The 22,694-nt window shown below is 34.7% G+C and overlaps 1 protein-coding gene across 5 annotated transcripts in view; it reads right to left on the minus strand.

The window, feature by feature from the left end:
- SPATA17 (spermatogenesis associated 17) overlaps window positions 1-22,694 on the minus strand; it is a 231,481-nt gene that overhangs the window by 6,152 nt on the left and 202,635 nt on the right. For 3 of the 5 annotated variants that reach the window (XM_003814136.7, XM_063597133.1, XM_055108053.2), the window contains one exon: window positions 2,667-2,749. In XM_003814136.7, coding sequence (XP_003814184.1) covers window positions 2,669-2,749 — 81 coding nt within the window. In that variant the 3' untranslated portion in view covers window positions 2,667-2,668. Of the gene's footprint in view, window positions 1-2,666; window positions 2,750-7,979; window positions 9,177-22,694 lie in introns of those variants that run through there. The other 2 variants (XM_055108056.1, XM_055108054.1) reach the window with 2 other exon arrangements.

Here is a 22,694-nt window from a genome sequence, read left to right on the forward strand (position 1 = left end):
AGACACTAAAAGGAGTAATGTTATCCTAGTCAGACAGTAGATTTTAAAATACGTGTGTGTTTAAGATCTAGTTCCGTGTATTTTTCAGTGGTTTAAATCTTAGAGCATTAATGATAACAGCTAGGTAGAGGCAGTGTTTACCCTAAACTTAGACATGCTAAAAGAAAGAAAGATTAATCTGATAAAGGCATCACCACTTCTAATCGGACTGATGGGAAAATGTAGTATTGGGTGTAAAAGGCGATGTCGGGTGAATTATAGTGAAGTGATGAACTACCTTGAAGCTGAAGCAATCAAATAGATAGCTCTAAAAATTACTATGGCATCTTTATTCAACAGTTTGGTGCAAGTGTCCCCATCTTGGCCTTTTTTTACAAACAGTAGAAGCACTTTGTTGTATTTGGTGAAATGAAACCTTAATAGGGGAGCCTCAGCTAAGGCTGCTGCCCTTCACTTACCGAAATTAAACACTAGACATTCATTTCCTATCAAAGAAAAGGAGATGACGTTTTTATAATATTGTCAATTCACAAAATTGTTAAAAATTGAAAAGAAGAGCTGGCAAACATTAAAAAAAATCCATAACATATTTGTGCCTTTGCATTGCACATTCTTTTTAATTAAAAATAATCTACACCATTTGTTACTCATCTTTGTCTTTCTGTATAAATAATTTAGCAAGTAATTATTTCATCTTCAGAAAAAAAGACAATTGCCTCTAAATTATTATGATTAAATAGAATAAAGTCAAGATGTTTTTGTAATTGATAGAGTACAGTCCCTACTGGAGTGTTTTGTTTTAATACTTGGCTTTTGTCTGGTTGCATTAAAACATCAAAAAATAGAACTAAAAAGAAGTATCCCACAAAAAGTACTCATAATCTCCCTACCCAGAGATAACCACCATTAACAGTTTTGCAACATACAAATGTATACATATACATATTAAATATAATAGTGTGTGCAAGTGTGTTTTTATACATACACACATGTATATATGTATACACACATATGTATATATGTATACACACATACATATGTATATACTTAAGTGAAATAAGACTACATAGCGTACTTTGAATCCCGTCTTCTTTTCCTAGAAATATATTGTAGGCATTTTTAAAAATTAATGGGTAAAGACTTATAACATTTTACTGTCTGCATAGTACTGCCTTATATGTGTTTTATTATTTAACTAACATATATTAATGAGTGTTCAAGTTATTTTCAATCTTTCATTATCATAAACAGGACTGATATATCTTTGAGTTAAAAGCTGAAGTCATACACAAATATGAGACATTTTATTTACATTACTTCATACTCTGGCTCTCAAATACCAGATAAATGCTCCAATGGGTAATGATACTTTATAAACCTTTGAAACAGCAATTCCACTTGGTATTATATATACATTTTCTATTAGCTCAGAATATTTCATATTTCCCCTCATGTATTCCTTCAGAGTAGCTAAAAGATAGACATTGGTATCTGCATTTAACATATTAACTTCCAAATTGAAGCACTCAGTGGGTAGAGAGGAAAGAGTAACATAAAATCGAAGGAACTTTGCCTTGAATCTACCCTGTGCTCTTTCTAACAGCCTAGTGCTTTCTCCTTGGTTCTTGGTCTGAGAGGATAGCTGGGGGATTCTAACTAGCATGATTTCTCATTTCTGCCCCTTTCCTCCAACTGCAGTGATCTTTGCTGTCTTCACCCAATATATTCTTTAAATTTGGCTGAAAATGTCACAATAGCTCCTATTAGACACACTTCAATTGTAACCACTGCTCTATTCTAAAATGCCTTAGAAATGGAATACAGTATTCATTGAGAGCTTATTTTTTGTTCTTGAATTTTATATGGTTATCTTTATTCTTATATATCTTCTAAACATTGATAATCAGGATTCTATATTCCATTTCTTTGGTATTGTAAGACACTTCATACTTCAAATAATGTACATTATTTAGTATAATATTTGAAATGATACTGTATCAACACAGCACTGAGAAGTATTTTGGCTTTGGAGCACCAACAGTATTTTTTCACCGTATTGTGTAAAACTATTTATTGTATTAGTTAAAGATAAAGGGTATTTAAGGGCCGGGCATGGTGGCTCACGCCTGTAATCTGGCATTTTGGGAGGCCGCGGAGGGCAGATCACTTGAGTCCAGGAGTTCGAGACCAGCCTGGCCATCATGGTGAAACCTCATCTCTACTAAAAATACTAAAAATACAAAAATTAGCCAGGTGTGGTGGCACTGACTGTAGTCCCAGACACTCTGGAGGCTGAGGCGGGAGAATCACTTGAACCTTGGAGGTGGAGGTTGCAGTGAGCCAAGATCACGCCACTGCATTCCAGCCTGGGCAACAGAGTAAGACTCTGTATCAAAAAAAAAAAAAGAGTATTTTAGATTTTTAATGTTCTATTTCTTAATGTATTTTTGGCTCATTTTGGAGAAGAGATCTGAAAAGTAAAATTCATGATCTTTTAAATGTTGAAAACCATTACACTATAATGAAAGAAATTTATGGAGTCTTATTACATATAAATATTATTATAGCATGGTTTTTAAAATGCTTGATAGTTAAGTCAACCCCATTTGATTTTTTAAGTGTTATTTAATATACTTTTTGAATTACTTCTTAGCAAAAAGTCATACCTTTATACAATCTGTCCAGCTTTTGAATATAATTTTCCATACTTTGAGAAGAGCTCAAATGATGGTAATATAGTCTGGAAATCCTAGGAGGAAAAAGTTCAAAGATTACCACAGAGATCTTCATGATTTTATGTTATTATCATTATTGTTATTACTTAGATTAAATTGCTAGACACATGTCTTTCAACTGCACTTCAAATTTCCCATTATACTCTCAAAACAAAATTAGCAGGTAAATTTTTGAAGTTTTATCAGTTGAAAATCAGGCATACTGAATTTCCTGGCACATAGTCTTTAACAGTTATGGGTGTCACCTGCAAGCAAGTCTGGGCAATGCAAACCTCAGGCATATCCACCTGTCTTCAATGAGTCGCAATCTAAACTTTTTACCTTGGCTTCATAGGGATTGGTACTTTGTTTTCTGCACAATAAATATTTGTTAACTGAATGAATGGAAATGGAAAGGTGATACACCCAAATCACTATCATAGAGGGCAGACTATGTTCATTACCTCAGAAGTGATTCAAATGAATGGTAAAGGACTCCAGAAGGAAGAGGAAAGAAATCATTTTTTGTTGTGTAACCAGTGAAACAGCATTTGATTGAGCATAAAAATGGATGCTTTTCATGCATGTTAAAACAGGTAAAGTCATTAAAAGGGTAAGATACACTAAATCAACAATGAATGCTGTAAACAAATGACCAGACTATATAAAGGTGTATGTTTCTTCTTGGAAAGGAGGTCTATTGTTAATGAAGGTAATTTTGGCTGAGTTTTTTTTCTTTTTTTTTCTTAAGAAAACATAGGAGAAAAGACCTATGCCCTGAGTCCAGCTCTTTATAGGGCCCACATATAACAAACACATGTGAAAATAAATGTATTAAAGAACATGTGGACATGAGGGTGTCTCTGTCACTAGAGATCGCGGTCTCCACTCTGGTACAGCAAAGCCTCTAACCCTAAATATCTGCTTCTACAATTAATCCTTTTTCGAGCCCCAGGGAAAAGCTTCACATCTGTTGCTCTGTGTTTGTCATGGCCAAGTGACATGAAGGATGGTGGGTTGTGACAGACACTGCTTTTGAGTGCAAAGATAATTTGAGTGATAAAAATGCTTAGATAAAAGGCAAATTAATTAATATGAATGAAATCTTTCTTGGATAGCATAAATGCAATAAAATTTTACATAATGAAATATCATTTTCCTGTGGGGCTGAGCATCTATATTCTTACCTTCTTTTTGTTACAAATTACAATTCTGGAGGTAATCAGAAATCAACACATATTTGCAACAATGCATGTGACATCTTTACTTTTTGCAATAGTAAATTGTTCATATCACTCTTAAATTTGAGCATATAGAGTTTAGACATCTGCTTGAAGCATCAGTGACTTTTTTTGTTGGCAACTTGATAACACTGAAACTCAGAACTGTGAATACCTTTATTTTTATAAATATATATATATAATATTTTATTTAATTTTCAAAAAAGTAGACCTGCCTTGCAAGATATGTTAAAAGAAGTTTTCAGTGAGAGGCAAATGATATAGGTTAGAAATTCAGCTCTACATAAAGAAACAAAGAGAAGGAATAAATGAAGATGAAATAAAACCTTTTATTTTTCTTATTCTTAGTTGACCTAAAAGATAACAGTCTTTGTTCTAAATAATAATAACAACAATGTCATTCATCATTATTGCTTGTGAACAAGGGAAATGAATGACAGCAATGTTATAAGAAATGGGAGGAAGGAATCAGGAATAATCTGTTATAAGGTAACTGCACTACCCCTGAAGCAGTATAGTGTTATTTGAAAGTGGACTGGGATTAGTCATAAATGTATACTCCAAACTCTAGAACAATCATTACAGAAAAATTTTGATATGCTAAGAGTGAAAGAAAATTAAATCATATAAAATGTTTAAAACTAGAGAAGACTAGGAGTGGAAGACAAAAGCAAAACAAATAAGAAAATGAAGACCAAGTTACAAATTTGGTATATATTGATCCAACTATATTAATAATCACTTTAAATGTGGATAGTTTAAATGCATCAATAAAAGAACAAGACTGGATAAAAAAGAAGAAACAACTATATGTCATCGACATGAAACTCACTTTTAATGTGAAAACACAGAATAAAAGTAAAGAGATGCAGAAAGATATACCATGCTAACACTAATCAAAATATAGCTGGAGTAGCTATATTAATTTCAGACAAAATAGATTTCAGAATAAGGAAAATTATTAGGAATAAAGAGGAGCATTACATAGTAATAAAGTGCCTAGCAATAGGGTGTGAAAATCTATGAGGCAAAAATTGATAGAACTGCAAGGAGAAATAGACAAATTCATTATTGTAGTTGGAGACTTCAACACCCCTTTATCCATAATTGGTAGATCCAGCAGGCAGAATATAATTGAAGAGTACTACCATAAAACTGTATATAATTGACATCTATAGACTGCTTAATCCAACAACAGCAGAATACTCATTCTTACAGAGCTCACCTTGAACATTCACCAAGATAGACCACATCTTGGGCCATAAAACACAACTTAACAAATTTAAAAGAAGAGAAATCATACAACGTCTGCTCTTGGACCACAATGGAATTAAATTAGAAATCAGTAACAGAAAGATTGCCGGAAAATCTCAAAATATTTAGCAATTAAACAATGCACTTCTAAATAACACATGGGTCTAAGGAAAAGTCTCAAGAGAAATAAAAAATATTTTTAACTAAATAAAAATGAAAATACAACCCATCAAATTTGTGAGATGCAGCAAAAGCAGTGCCTAGAGGAAAATGGATAGCACTAAATGCATATACTAGAAAAGAAGAAAAATCTAAAGTCAATAATCAAAGCTTCCACTTTAGAAAACTATATTAAAAAGGGCAAATTAATTACAAAGTAAGCAGAAGCAAAGAAATAATAAAATCAGAGCAAAAATCAATAAAATCATGAACAGGAAAACAATAGAGAAAACCAACAAAAGCAAAAGCCTGCTCTTGAAATCATCAACAGAATTGATAAACTCATAACCAGGTAAACCAAGACAAAAGAGAGAAGACACAAATTACTAACATCAGGACTGAAAAATGGGCCATCACTTCTAATCCTATGAGTGTTAAAAAGATAAATATTATGGCCAGACATGGTGACTCATGCCTATAATCCGGCACTTCAGGAGGCCAAGGTGGGAGGGTTGCTTTAGCTCAGGAGTTCGAGACCAGCCTAGGCCACATAGTGAGACTCCATCTTCCAAAAAGTTTAAAAATTGGCTGGGTATTGTGGTGTACACCTGTAGTCCCAGCTACTTAGGAAGCTGAGGTGGGAGGATTGTTTGAGTCTGGGAGTTTGAGGTTGCAGTGAGCCATGGTTGTGCCACTGCACTCCAGGATGGATGACAGAGTTCCTCATAATATCCCTTTATATATATACGTAGCAAGACCCCTTCTCTTAAAAAATAATAAAATAACATTATATACCTATAGAAATAAATTTTATATATATAGAAAATTACATATATAGAGAAGAATAAATGTATACACATAGAAAATTATATATGTAGAATTTTTAGATATAACTTTTACATATATTATTTATATACATAATATATAAAATTTTATATATTATGTATATAAATATTTTAAAATATATTTATAATTTTATATTATATAAAATTTTATATATTATATATATAATTATGTTTTAATTATATATAAATTTATGTATAATATAAAAATTTCTCTATATATAATTTTCTATATATAAATTTATACACATATATAATTTTATTTTATTTTATTTATTTATTTTTTGAGACAGAGTCTCGCTTTGTCACCCAGGCTGGAATGCAGTAGCATGATTTCAGCTCACTGCAACCTCCGTCTCCCTGGGTTCAGTGATTCTCCTGCCTCAGCCTCCCAAGAGGCTGGGATTACAGGCACACATCACCACGCCTGGCTAATTTTTGTATTTTTAGTAGAAACGGGGTTTCACCATATTGGCCAGGCTGGTCTCGAACTCCCGACCTTGTGATCCACCCGCCTCGGCCTCCCAAAGTGCTGGGATTACAGGCATGAGCCACCACGCCCGGCTATAATTTTATTTTATTATTTTTTTAAGAGAAGTTGTCTTGCTATGTTGCCCAGGCTGGCCTTGAACTCCTGGGCTCAAGGGATCCTCCCACCTCAGCCTCCCAAGTAGCTGGGACTACAGTTATGTGCCACCATGCCCAGCTTTATTTTAAAAAACTGAATCAATAATAAATAAGCTTCCAAAAAGGAAAAGATGGTTTCCCTGGTGAATTCTACCCAATAAGGAAGAAATGATATCTATTTTCTATAATTTGTTCTAGAAAATAGAAGCACAGGAAATACTTGCTAACTCATTCTGTTTTGTAATCTGTAAAATGGGGATATCTACCTCACAGGATTGTGATTAAACAAGACAAACTATCTGGCTCTTAACACTAGTATTTTCCTCTCTCATTCCTTAAATAATAGAAGTCTATTCATATTATACCTACCAGGTTCTTTCAAAAATTAAATCAATTCCATCGGCACTTACAGGAGACTAATTTTGGGGCAATAATGTGGTGAAACAGGACTTCGATGATACCATGTCATCAGTAGAACTATTTTCAATAAGCACCTTCAATACATGCCTATTCATTTGTGTTAAATTATCCATGTGTAATATTGTGGGAATATAATATAATGCTAAATATATATACAAATGAGATAAAAATAAACATAAATAGAAGTTCTAATATTTTCTTCATTTCTGTGGATCTTCTTGTGTACTTAATTTTGGACTCATCTGATATAATGAAGCATCACTTAATTCTGAGTTAGACCTTCTTTTGTGCATTCGAGTAACATTTTGGTGTCTGCAATGTGTCTGACACTATGCTAGCTTCCAACCAATGGTAACCAAAACTTGGTCTTATCTGGAGTCAGACAATAGTACAGATAAACAAGGACTGACCGCTTCAAGTACGCACCTTCTATGTCCTCCAAAACAAAATCTTTCAGAAACTCTTTATTGCTCTTATTTTTAAATCTAAAATCTCACATTCTTACATAGCTCTAGTCAACCAATAACTGTGACCTCTGGTACAGGAAGAGGTGAAGATACCATCAGGAGAACTTTGGTTTTGGGAGAAATCTGGTGCTGTTTAGCATTTGTTTAAAATTTGCCTCTGATATGATAAAACATGTCATCCGATCATGGGAAACTATGAGCTCAAGAAAACCACCTGCACACTTGCACAGTGTCACTTTTTAAATGGGGGTTGGGGAACTGCTTTTCTGAAAAATAACCTCATCAAGAAAAAACACTAGGGATGGTAATTTTAAATGCTGCTATAGCCCTTGCTTGCCAGAGCAGACAGCTTCTGCTATTAGGATGCCCAGCCAAACACAAATAATCCACTGCCAAAATGAGCTCCTTGGGACAATTTAGGAGTCTTTGGAAGTGAACGGCTCTCTGAGCTGGAATGCAGCCCAGGTCCTTTTTCAAACCCAAGTCAAAATGATAAAGAGCACATTTCCTGGGCCACTCACCCCCTAAGTGTAAGATTACTTTAGGTTGGCAGCTGCACTGTTTATCTAGTTATTTAAGGCTTTTCACCAGATACTCACAACTGAGTGCTTAAATACTTCGATGTTAGTAAGCAGGACAGCGCTGTTACACCATAGGAGACAAAACTTTTGAGATTAGAGAGATAAGATGAAAATCAAGGGTTATGCACATATTTTTCAGCCAGCTTATAATGTCTTATATATTCAGCTTTAAAATATGGCAAAGATTTTTCTACTAGAGTTAGAAAAAAGGAGCATGGCAAGAACTTCTTGCTATGTATAAATACTATTTTAATCAAAAATATTTCCTTATATCCTGAACGAGACTTCAACTAAATCTGGTTAGCACTGGAGACTTTTCAGACTTTAAATGAGAGTTTACAGGCAGGTTTAAAAGATCACCTGGCATTATTCCTGCAAGATCAAACTTTGCTCTCATTGCATGTAGAAAACTGTGATGACATGAGGATCTCTACAGTTCTGACAAAAGAATATACAGGAAACTGTTACAGTTGTAGGACTTCTCCCCTTTTTTCTGTTCACCGTTTTCAGGAAAATATCCTCAAGTATTCAATCTTAGTTATTTGTGTTGTTCTAAAGCTCAGAGATTTAGGATTTATTATGCATTCTTCAATCAAACCATGTGTACATGTTCCCAGAGAAGAAAATTTTAGCTGATGAGTTGATGATGCATTATCAGTCTGAATCTAAACAGGAAACGAAGTTCATTTGCATATTGTGTGATGGCCAGAGTCTCACTGGTGATTACAGGGGTCATGTGAAAACTTTCTTATTACTTCTGCTCAGAGGCAATACTGCTTTGGAGTCAAGCTGCCTGGGTTTGAAATCCAGGTTTATCTTTAAGGACTTTGTGATCTTGGAAAAGTTATTTAGCCTCTGCCGTGCTTGTTTCCTAATTTAAAACAGATAAAATAACATGAAAGTATGAATACATGAGTTTATCCATGTAAAGCAATTAAAACAGTGTCCAGCACATAGCAAGTACTTAACAAGTGTTAGCTATTCTCAAACTAAGAAACTCAAATACACTTTTAAAAAATTGTAGATGAATAATCCTAAATAGTTGCTAATCAAAGGTCATTTATATTTGACTTTAGTATACACATTCCTGCTTTTATTTCACTGTGGGTATATCTAAATTGTAAACTTATCCTTGAGTTTCTACTGATTCTTTTCCTGTTTTTATATACTGTGTCTTCCTTCTTAATAGTTCCATCTGTCGGCCAGGTGCAGTGGCTCACACCTGTAATCCCAGCACTTTGGGGGGTTCAGGGGGGCAGATCACGAGGTCAAGGGATCGAGACCATCCTGGCCAACATGGTGAAACCCCATCTCTACTAAAAATACAAAAATTAGCTGGACTTGGTGGCGCGCACCTGTAGTCTCAGTTACTTGGGAGGCTAAGGCAGGAGAATAGCTTGAACCCAGGAGGCGGAGGTTGCAGTGAGCTGAGATCATGCCAGTGCACTCCAGCCTGGGACACAGCAAGACTCCATCTCAAAAAAAAAAAAAAAAAGTTCCTTCTGTCTTTCTCTTATTTAGTTCTCATATTTAGTCCTTTCCCCATCTTTATGGACTTGACAGGCCCACATGACAGACATGCAAACTGAAGGATAAATGATCGAGTTCCTTGTTTGACCAGTTCATTGTATTCAGTGGCATATGTATTAGGCCATAATAAAAGTGATACAAGATATAAAGATATATCAGAAGGAAGAGATTTAATTATAGAAACAGATGTAGGTATAGAAAGGCAGATGTACATGAAAATTTGGTTTCAACTATTTAATTACAACCAAAAACACAAAAACATGTCATCTAAATAAAAGTACCTGAAATTGAACATCTAACTAGATACAATGTGTTAGTTAGAATGATCTGTAGCCTGTTAGTGGTTTTATCATAGAGCTAGTGATACCATGGTAAGATATTCCAGCAACATTATTTTCATATACAAAGATGTGTCAATTTAAAAAGGAGAAAGGCTATATGAAACTGGCACTAAAGGGAACATTTGGCTTGCATGTAGTTAATCTGTGGGAAAATATGCTGCAAAAATGTTCAGAGACAGTATCAGAATGGTTTAAGAAGAACCAAATGAAATGGGGAATAACAATTGAAACTGGGATTGTAGCATCCTAAGTTTTCTCCTGCTACGACACTAAGTGTTTCTTACTAGGAGAAAAACTGAATGCATCCAAATAATGAGGTACTGCAAGAAAATGCTCAAGAAGGGGAGTAACTGCTAAAAGCCAGGTTACATTTTGTTCACAGTTGTATTCCCAGGATTTAGCACAGTGTCTACTACAAAGTAGGGACTTGACAAATGTTATTTAGCTGAAAGAATGACTAAATAAATGAATAAACAGATGTGGCCCTGGGGAAACCGTGAACTTGTTAACAGTTTGAGCCTTCTGGAGTAGCACATCCTTACTCTCTCACTCAACCCTGTCACTCTAGAAACCAAGTGAAGGAAATGGAAGTCGCATGCCCTGGACATCATCAGGGTCCTCCCAAAGTACACACATGGAAAACTTTCTTTTTCCAGCTAGTAGATGCTGTGCCAGGTCTCTCCGTACATTCAATTACCTGGGTTTCAAAGTATTTGAGGGAATGATAGAAATCAGGAAAGAGAGAAAGAATAGAGAAAAGTTAGTGACAGATTTATCTATGGGGGAGAAGGAAGCTGTATCAGTTTTGTTTGTTGTGTTCCCGGTACCATCACAGGGCCTGAAACATATCATATTAAATCTTATTTAAATAGAAATACAGGACTTCTCAGAGTGACCCTATTTTGAGAGGAAGATAATGCCTAGATTTATCCTTAATATGATGGTGTGTTCAGTGATGACTTCTTTATAAGAACACTGTTACTGGAGATCCTCACTATTCACAGGTTCCTTATTTGAAATTTGCCAACTTGCTAAAATTTATTTGTAACCTCAAAATCAATATTTGCAGTGTTTTTGTGGATGAACTGCAACCTAATTTAATAGGTAGACAAGATTGAAAACCTGACGTAAGAGTATGTGCCTGTAACAATTGCTGAGTCTTGGCCAATCCCAGCAGCCATACTTCAACCACTCACATACTGCTGAGTGTTCAAAATGTTCAAATAAGGCAAACACCGAGCTCTAACCAATCCAGCTGTTTCTGTACCTCACTTCCGATTTCTGTATGTCACTTTACTTTTTTTGCCTATAAATTTGTTCTGACCATGAGGCACCCCTGGAGTCTCTCTGAGTCTGCTATGATTCTGGGGGCTGCCTGATTCACGAATCTTTCATTGCTCAATTAAACTCCTTTAAATTTAATTTGGCTGAAGTTTTTCTTTTAATAACCCTAACTGTACTGCTGAAATTCTGCCTAGTGTTCCTTAAGTGTAATGTAGAGAACATACATGCTAAATAAGCTTCATTCAAGCATGAGTTATAGTGCTATTGGCCACAAGTTCAATGCTAATGAGTCAAAATATATGTCAGTTAGGGTGTTTTTAAATGGAAGCACACATAAAACACTATTATGCACTGATTGGTTGGCAAAAATGTTGACCAAAGTCTAGCAGAAACGTAATCCTATTTTCTCTGTAGGAACAATGGTTCATTATTCGCCAATTCAGTGTTTGAGGTGACTTTATAGAACATAACTACTGTAAATAACAAGAATTGATTGCTATAAGACAGTCAAGCTCTTTCATGACACACTCACTATGGCATAAACTTGTACATTCTACCAGAATATCACAGATACAATGACTCCTGGGATACGAATAACATTGAACAAGCCACTAAATGAATGAGAACATGAATACATAAAATGAACTAATGAATTGAAAATATTGTCTACTATTATTTAAAGGGTGAATTGTAAATAATTCTTTATGAACACTAACACTAACCATATATAGATTATAATCTGATGTTTAGTTTAATAAGAAATAATTTTCATTTAAGTGTAATTTCACTGACATAAAAAATAAGGTAATGAATAAGTGAAGCATTATAAACAGTACTCTCATGATCCTCTACTAAACCTAGATGTTCATATTACCATCAGGAATAATCATGTTTGTTAAACTAATTTCTTTCTGCTCTTTTTGAAGGATTTGTTTATAAACATTCATTTATTCATTCACTCTTTCTTTTAAAAAATATTAATCAAGTGCCTACTTAAGCCAAGCAGTATTCTAGGCAGTGAGAATACAGCAATGAACCAGTCATGCAAAAATTCCTGACTTCATGGAACTTAAATCTCCAGTGAGGAGACACAGAAAAGAAACAAGTTATATGATAATAAGTGCTGTGAACATAAGACAGGGTAGTGGAGAAGGACTGAGGGAATTGGGAAAGGGCTTTGAATTTCAAATCAGGTGGTCAGGAAAGGCTACTCTGAGGTATCATTTGAGGACAAACCCAAAGGAGCTGAGAGTGTAATCATGCAACCTCAGCTCAAAGTTACAGCCACCAATTTGTCACTGTAACACTAGGATCACTTCAAGTTACCAAAACCTTATAAACTATGCTAAAAAGATTGATTTATTTGCTCTAAGATTTTTTTGGGGGGAAAGTTTTCCAACATCTGAAACCTGTTAATGCATTTGGGATTTGCAATGCAGAATGTAGGGCCACAGCATCAAGCAATGAAACAGCGTGCCTTTTCTCTGTAGGTGGCAAGAGAAGGGCACCATAGCTTTGCATATGGAAAGAGTTCTGTTAATTTCACTTCTTTCAAGAGGCACTGTCAAATCCTGATATTGTCATCACACAACATGCATTGATTTCATCACAGCCCCCAAGGAAGAAGTATATAATAGTCCAGCCAGTGAATGATACCTAGCCCATAATTTCTAATTCCCATTGGTGTATTTATATTCTTTAGGCAGCAATGCCCAAGAGAGACATTGCAGAAATAAAGAGAACTATTAATAATGATTACCTATTTCTTTCATTGATGCCACAAATAGTATCTAAGGTTAAAAAGTAATTAGAAAAAATTCACATAGAAATAACACTTGATACATTGTCTGGGCAGGTGGCAGCTGGCAATTTTTTTAAAGATGGCAATAACTAACTTTTGTCAATGTCAGGTATTCTTTTCATAACTGTGGGCTCTGGTGAGGAAAAGTGATCGTTCTCCAAGAGGAGAGCTAACAGGGTACATGTTTCATTCATTTTTCTTGAAATTGCTCACCCTTAAGTTTTTTGATGGGATTTATTATTATTTCTTGGTTAGCTGGAGGGGAGGCTGTTGCATAACATGTCTTGTTCATTTTCTAATTACCTCCTGAAAAGGCAAATACTCCTGAAACAGTCAGCTGGCTAATTTAAAAGGAATAGCTAACAAATGAAGGGCAACTTTAGACCTCTTAAAGTCTTTAAATGTGCAATGATAGCCTTCGAATCAACTAGTCGTCAAATCTCAAAATAAAAAGCAATATTGCCTTGTCTTCATAAAAGGCAGTTTATCTCCTTCTGTATACCATTTTCATCAGACAGTGTTTTCTACTTATTGGTTTACTCTTTTACTGTGAGAATGTGTTTGATACTGTGTGGTATAAAAATCAAGAAATTAGTCTCACAGCAGGGAGTCTGCTAACAACACCATTTTAATCTTATCCTTCAAGCAGTCACAGAAAACATATTAATTGCAGTTTAATTTATGCAACAAATATTTCACTTTAATTATGCTTAATTTTTGTCAAGCTATAAAAATGTCAACAGTTCTGTCACAGTTTTTTCTTACAAGGTTTTTTAAATGAAAGAATTAAAATCAAATGCTGTTTCTAAAAGAAATTATGAAAGATTTCTAATTACTGCTTATGTTTTTGAAAAATTGCTAATCTAGTAGCCCCAAAATAACATCTGGGAACATGTGAACCTGGAGCTTTCTTACTCAATATTTATAATTCTTAATAGTAAACATGCATCATTAATATGATGGAATTCTCACAGGAAAGATTTTTTTGTAATTATAGGCTATATCAATAACTGTTATTGAATGGTGCATTTTCTCTATAGAAGTGTTTTTGTTAATTCCTCTCAGGAAAACTGAGACAAGAATAAGTTAAACTGATTGCTGCTGACACACCACACTGAAGAATATTCACCAGTAACAGAAGTAAAAAGAAAAATGTCAAACCACCAAAGCTGAACAGCATTAATTATATTCAGCAAATATTTATTAAGTTCTTAGTAGGTGCAAATCCTACCCAAACATTAAGTCTCAAGTAAAAATGCTACTTCCTCCAGGAAATCCTTCTCTCTTCAGATGTAAATTAAATTTCCCTACCCTGAATGCCTATGGTGCATAATCATACCTTTCTCACAGTCCTTTTATATTTTTTTTGTTTTGCATCACAGTAATTCCCCCTGCAAGTTTCATCTCATCCACTAGATGGTAAGGTTCCTGGGGGAAGAATTCAGCCTTTTGTGTTTATATCCTACATCTACCACATTCAAATATACATAAAAATGAAAACTATATGTATGAATAAAATATTCTGGAGGGGTGAATGGCTTTGTCGGGTGAGCGTGTGGAGGTGTTCCTGTGGCTGGACGTGATTGGCGATTCGCAGCATCCTCATATCTGCTAACAGGTCAAAATGCAGATCTTCGTGAAGACCCTGACTGGCAAGACCATCACCCTTGAGGTGGAGCCCAGTGACACCATCGAAAATGTGAAGGCCAATATCCAGGATAAGGAAGGCATCCTCCCCGACCAGCAGAGGCTCATCTTTGCAGGCATGCAGCTAGAAGATGGCTGTACTCTTTCTGACTACAACATCCAGAAAGAGTCGACCCTGTACCTGGTCCAGCGTCTGAGACGTGGCTGTTAGTTCTTCAGTCTTGCATTTGCAGTGCTCAGTGATGGCATTACACTGCACTATAGCCATCTGCCCCCACTTAAGTTTAGAAATTACAAGTTTCAGTAATAGTTGAACCTGTTCAAAATGTTAATAGAGGTTTTGTTGCATGGTAGCATTAAAAAAAAATTCTGGATGCTATACTTTTGGAAAAACATTATTTCAAAAGTCCTTCTATAAAAGTTGTACACAACTGTACTTTGAAATTATTCATTAGAAGACTTCTAGTTTTAGGATAGTGGTGAATTTCTTGCCCTGTCTCATCCTCTCAGAAATGCATCCCACCTCCCCGCATTCAAAAAAATGTGGACAATTGTAAACATCCAGTAAGCTACATATTCAGTGAAACCAGCAGACAGCAGCGACCCCAAATTATAACTTATATTGGGAAACAGACAGGGAGTGGTACTAGACTTACAAGGAATGAAGAACAGTGACCTGTTCAGAGGGGGACACCAGTGACATCCCATCCTATTTTTCCTACTTAAACCCAGAAACCCTCAGGCATTGGAATCTTCAGGTATCTCAGAAGGCATAGATGATGCACAGGGCTTGGTTAAAAGCCTACATAAAAAACACTCTCCAAGCTCCCTCCAGGTTGTAACACTCCAGGAAAATCTTCCTCCCCTCCTCCCCTCAGGTTCAGGAGGTTTATGATCTGGGGGATTTGGGTGGATGGGTGAGCAGTAGGCACCAGGCACAAAGTATGACACTATACTGAAAATTAAGTGAAAGGCTTCATACTGAATGGTGAGAACAGCATCCTACTCACCACCTCAATTACCAATTCCCAGATACTTGCACTCCTGGCAAGAGATTAGAGAATTTTTTTTTTTATTTCTCAATTATATATATTTAGTTTTCATTTCTACAGAGAAAGAGGTCAACAAAGTTTTGTGAACTAAATTGTATAAGTTTGTTTTTTTAGGAAAGGACTTCACAGAGAACAAGGCAAAGAATAAGTAACACAACAGCAAATTTCCAAAAAATTCAAGTAGAATCAAACTTTGACTACAGATTTGGTCAAATTAGTGCTATTTTGTTGGAAACACTGAATGGCCATAGGTAGTGGCCCATCCACAGAAAGTCACTTCTACAGTAAAAACCACCAGTCAACCTGGCTCAGGCAGGACAAGGAATTCAACTAACATTTCTGTGCCTTATTTTAAAATATGAATAAAACAGCAAAAGATCAACAGATGTCTGAGGAAAGCATCTAACATAAAAGATGGAGAGATAAGTAAACAAACAAAAAACCAATTTAGATGAAGTTGAGATGATGCAAAAAGCAGAACCAAGCATCACTAAAATCTAAAATAAACTTTCTAAGAAGCATTAGAAAGGATATTGCATCCATTAAACAAGTACAAGCTGCTATTTTAAAAAGAAAAAAGCTTTAGTGACGTAAAAATATGAGAGCAGAAAACACAAGTTGATAGAAAAACTGGAACTTAATACCAAATAACTCTCCTAGAAAGTAAAACAAAAGGACAATAAAATGGAAATAAGGAATATAAAATTCAAAAAGAAGTTGAAGAGCTGTTAGAGAATTTGATTTCTGACTAGAGGAGCTCCAGTAAAAAAGATCTGAGAAAACAAAGAAAAAAGAATTAGGAAAGAAATAATGCAAAGAAAAATTTTCACAAAGCAGAATGACAGATAACAAAGGCTTAAAACAGAATAGAAATAACTTTTAACATACAATTACACATCAAAACAATTTATCAATTACTTGTAGGATGAAATTTTCAGACAGAAAGATTATATTGAAAGATTTTTACAGGGTGTGGAGAAACTTCGACAAGCGATGTGAAGAAAATTATGCAAATGGAGAAGAAGGTAAGTAATAACTCCAGGGAATACAAAAAGTTACACAGAAGAAACATCATCATGGAACACTTATTGATTTAATAAGAAACAATCTTTACATAGTAAAAAAAAGTAAAAACTGAATATTTGCTTACTCAAGACATATTCTAAGAAAACATGGAGATGATAGTATAAGAGAGCTAAATACTCATCTACCATAGTTGAAGGTCAATTGCCAACACAGAAATTGATAAATCAAGAGATAGCCTATTTTTTGGAAGATGAAAGAGCTGAAAGTGGTGGCCTCTGAAAAGGAGGACTGGACATGTAGGGAAAGAGTGAGTTAGCAGTCTGCCACTTTTCATTACAAATCTTTGAACATATTTTTCTTTATGCATGTTTTAACTTTTATATCAATAAAGTAAAAAAGAAGTGCACCAAATATTTACTGTTCTTAGAATTATATTTCCTTTCTACTTGGACACTTATTTATCAACTGTATTCCTCTTGGTAATTTATGTCCTTTTTTTTTGAGACAGCGTCTCACTCTGTTGCACAGGCTGGAGAGCAGTAGTACCATCGATCAAGGCTTACTGCAGCCTCAACTTCCCATGCTCAAACAATTCTCCCACATCGGCCTCCCACATAGCTAGGACTATAGGTGTGTGCCACCATGCCCAACTAATTTTTTTATTTTTTGTAGGGATGGGGTCTCACTGTGTTGCCCAGGCTGGTCCTGAACTCCAAGCGATCTGCTCACCTCTGCCTCCCAATGGGCTGGAATTACAGGCACCTGGCCTGATGTCATATTTTTAATATCATTTATACAAAATATGTAGTTACATTTACCTTAAATACCTAAATATGTGGTTTATCTTCTGTTATTAATTTTTACCTACATCTGAACATTTTTACATTTCCCATAAGCAAGTCTAGATATTAAAACATATTAGAATGCAGATAAGATAGTCAACGGAAATTAGTATACTTTAATACCAACCCCCTCTACAAGCTTTGGGAAAATTATGTACACATTTACTAATCTATGTACAATATTTAATGTCTATATTTCAACCAAAATTATTCTAAAAGCTCTATTTTCTGAACCAGTGTCCTTTCCCCCAACTAAATCAAATTAAGAAAGCAATGTGAATTTCCTCATAAGCTATTTCATACTTGGATGCCCTTGAACTTCACTGAATCTGAAACAAAAGACATGTGTAGGTAAATTTTGGTTTTCAAAATCCTAAGGAATGTCTATATGTTATTACCATTCAAAGCACACATAAATATAACTAATTTATTTAGACTTTATGAATGAAAGTCAACTGCAAGAATATGATTTAATACATACAAAAATTTAGTCTTAATATTTAATACATTATTTCATTATTATTTTTTGAACAATAAAAAATTAAAGATTGAGAGGATAGAATAGAACAATTTAGATGATTGTTGCCTCCTTAAAACTCTATGATAGACATAGTCACACAATTTAGGAGAAAAATAATTTCTTGAATAAAGTGAAATTCAACTGTGTATGTATTGTTTTGACTTACACTACTTTTGTTCTGCAAATAAGAATTTATCAGAAATAAAATAAAGAGCAAGTATATTTTTGCTGACCAATGTATAATAACTGCTAATTAGTTGATATCACTTTTTAAATTGCACTTGTAAAACTAAATAATTTGTTATATTCTTAGTAAATGAATTATATGTAAGTTGCTACACTTCAGAAACTTTGACCTGTTAAGTAAATTAACCACTCTTATAATGTTGCTTAAACTATTATCTTATTTAATAAAGCCCTTTTTATAAAAACATAAAAGTAATTCAATAAAAGAATAAATAAATCAGGTACAAAAGTAGCAAGTATATATAACATGACGTTCTGATGTGGACAGGCAAAAATAGTTTACTAGAGCATTAACATGTTCTTCTATCCATTAGCAGCTTGAAGATAAACATGAATTACTAGTAGGAAAAGTCTTTCAATTAAGCTTGATGGGTTAAAAGTGCTTGAAAGGAATGAAAATCCTCCACAGGTAATTCATAGCATCTTTATTAACAAATAAGAGGTAGAAACTTCTTGATTTTATCTAATTTTACTAAGTAAAATGTTGACAAATATATATTCACTTAAGACAGGAAAAGACATGTAAGAATTGTTTCATATTGAAATCACATTGAAACTCTACTTTATCATGAACATATTAATATGCTAGACTGAAATAATTATGAGTTGTAGATTTCTTTTATGAAAACATTCTTTAGCAATGTAGGTTAGGATATTAATGCATAATACCTTATATATCCCTTATGTTGACATATTTTTACCTAATATAGATTACGATATAGGTGTTAACTACCATTAATGATATATCTAGAATCCCATTAGTTTCCAAGAGCTTGGATATTAATGGTAAAGTATTTCAATTAGTTTTGTCTGGTCTCCAACTATATGGGTAGGGCCTATCCAAATTTTGAAAAGTGTTAGTCTGTTAATGTGATTACCTCACAATGTTCCATTAAGTTCTTTTCTATCATAGAGGCTAGTTAATTGGGCTAGCAGAAGAATTTCCTCTTCCAAGAAATCTTATATTAATGTTTAGACCCCTAAAACACTCTTTTCCATCTTTAATAAGCACATGGAAGAACTGGCAGAGGAGAGTGGGGGGAAATTGTAAACAACTACTACTAACGTCTACATGTTTATGGGTAGAACTGAAAAAGTGATCAAATAATTATCTCCACCAGAGATCTGGTACTCACACAATTTATACCAGCAAGTCTTTTGATGCTTTACAATGGAAGATAATTCTTAGTCTAAGTAAACTGCTCTGGAACTTCTCCTTACTTTCTTTTGACCCCACCACAAGCGTTAAAATTGAATTTCTTTTAGGGCACATTTTTTTTAAGAGAAATTTTAATCTCTTCAAGAAAGTTCAGGATAACGAATGAAAAACATAAAATTGCTGAGCTGCAGAAACCAAGCAGTAGTCTGGGTTTTATACAGGTCAAGCAACCCACTCTCACAGAGACTCACTACATGCAGGGTCTCTGTGCCATGCAGAGAGAGCTGTAAAGGCAGTACCAGTTAGAACTATAATTTCCCATCTCTTCCATCAATTATTAGTGTTGGAGAACTAGGAAATGGGGCAAGTGAGTTGGGCTGCCTTCCACCTGGAGCCTAGAAAGAGGCTTCGATCCAAAGAGACAGAAGGGCTAAAACCACAGGCCTTCTATGTTGGCAAATAGTGAATGCATCTAGTGCTCTTAAAATAGGAGAGGGATAAGAGGGAAAAAATTATATAGGCCTATGGAAGAAAAATAGGTCCACATGTTAAAAGACATGGATGAAAAGCAGGCACTGAAAGTCATCCTCTGCAGGAACCTAAAGAAAAGTTAAGTGTTAGAGAATATTTGCCAGCTTCAACCAACTTATGAAAACAGAGTCAAAGACTAAAGAATAAAAGAGGCTAAAATAAGAGGACCAGATATACATAGAAACAATAAGGTCAGAGATGTTAGGCAAAAAGAGAAAAAAAGCTAAGATTACAATAGAAGAATTAAAATTCATTATGGATGTAGTATTTGGCTATTTCAAGTAGAATTAGTGATGAACATCATACTTTAGAATAAAAACAAATTCAAAAAGCACAGCCTCCCCCACCCACACAAATCAAAGAATTAGTCTTATCTCAGATATTTAATTTGTAATAATAATTGATAATCATGACTTAATAACTATTAAGAGAAAAAGGTTGTGAACCTGGTATTCTAGACATACTCTAGTTGTCACTTACATATGAAAGCAACAGAAAGGCATTCCTAGATTTTGTATTAATGGGGATTAGCTTAGAAAGCCCAGAGTAACAGTGACTTAACAAGAAAGAAGTTTACTCAAAATTCCAGAGTTAATGTGATACTTTGTAGTGTAAGTTCCCCGTTTCTTCTATGTTATTGCTTTATCTTTTGTGGTCTACATTGATTCAAGGACTGTATCATGATTGAAGATGTCAGTCCATCCGTAGCTCTCAAATACCCCATTCCAGACAGCCACAAGGAGGAAAGAAGGAGACTCATTTTTTTAAAACACACTAGGAGTAAGAAGTCCATCTTGGGACTCCAGTCCCATGAGCCTTGGTGCATGTGCCAAAATCATAAAGTCTTCATCATTCTTTCACCTGGGCCACTCCTCAGAATTCTTTATGCAACTGGCAATCCTGTAACATCTTCCCAGTACATATCACTTAGTCCTGTGATGTGCCTGGTCTCCCTCTGGGCAGAGAAGCCTTGCTTACTGCTTCCTATAAAAGTCATAAATTTCCTATACTAAGGGTTGTTGGCCTATGATATACTTGCATATGCAGGCCTTCCTGACTCTCTGCATCACTATGTAGGATTTGAGGCTATTGCTTTTGCTGTGAGGGATAAAATCTCTGACCTAGGAAGCTTCTGTCTTCTACCAGTATCTACGAAACTGCGTCAGACTAATGTACTAGCTTGAATAGTTCTTTTGGTGAGAGTTCTGCTTTTAGCTGGCCTCCACACCATCAGACTTACTAACATAGGGAAAAATCCTGATAAATACTTCTTAGAAGCTGGATCCACACTTTTTACTTATATTCCATTTTCCAGCACTTAGTCACAGTGCTATACACAGTGTAAAAAAGTGGCTGATAAATGTAGTTTTAATTTCAGCATGCATGTACACACTATAAATCAAAGGTTCTATTCTATAGAAAAGGGATTAGAAAACCACAGCTTGCAGGCCCAAGCCAGCCCACTGCCTAACTTGTATATAAAGTTTTATTGGAACGTAGTCATGCCCACTTATTTATGTATAATCTATGGCTGCTTTTGCGCTACAGTGCAGAGTTGAGTAGTGGTGACATAAACCCGTAGCCATCAAAACTTAAAATAATTACTCCCTGGCCATTAAAAAAAAGTTTGCTGACCCCTGGTTCAGAGAAAGGGAAAAACTGATACTGAGGGACAATGAACTCTCTGCCATAGACATTCAAGGCCTCAAAAAACGTACTGTCCATGTCCTTTAAATAAAGCTTCATGATATATTCCATGTATCAAAAAAATTTCATTTTTTTTTTGTAGAGATGGGGGTTCTCACTGTCTTGTCCAGGCTGACCTTGAACTCCTGGACTCAGGATCCTCCCACCTCAGCCTCCCAAAGTGCTGAGATTACAGGCATGAGCCACCGTGCTTGGACAAAAAGATTCATTTTAGTGTTTCAGGAAGAAGAATAAGTAATACGGTATCAATAATACCAACATGATATCAAAACTCAGTAAGGCTGCAGAAGATATGAACAATATTAGCAAACCTCTGGAAATGGATGAATGTAGAATGCTGTGCCCAAGAACTGTATTCTTTTTAATGTACTTGAAACATTTACCAGAATTGACCAGATCCTGGGACATAAAGCATTTCTCAACACATTTCAGTAGATTAAAATCACAGACTCTGTTGTTTTAACATGGAGGACATAAATTAGTACATTAATAAAAATATAACTGGGAAATCTCCAAATGTTATATAATTCAGTAATATACTTCTAAACAAGATATGAGTCAATATAGAAAAAAAAGAAAACATTTTGAAATGTATGATGAAAACTTGTGGATGTCACTAAGCACATGTTCTGAGGGAAATTTATAGCCTTATATACATAGATTAAAAATAAAGGGTGAAAATGAATCATTTAAATATCCATTT

The sequence above is a fragment of the Pan paniscus genome, chromosome 1 (genome assembly GCF_029289425.2).
Source record: "Pan paniscus chromosome 1, NHGRI_mPanPan1-v2.0_pri, whole genome shotgun sequence".
Taxonomy (NCBI): domain Eukaryota; kingdom Metazoa; phylum Chordata; class Mammalia; order Primates; family Hominidae; genus Pan; species Pan paniscus.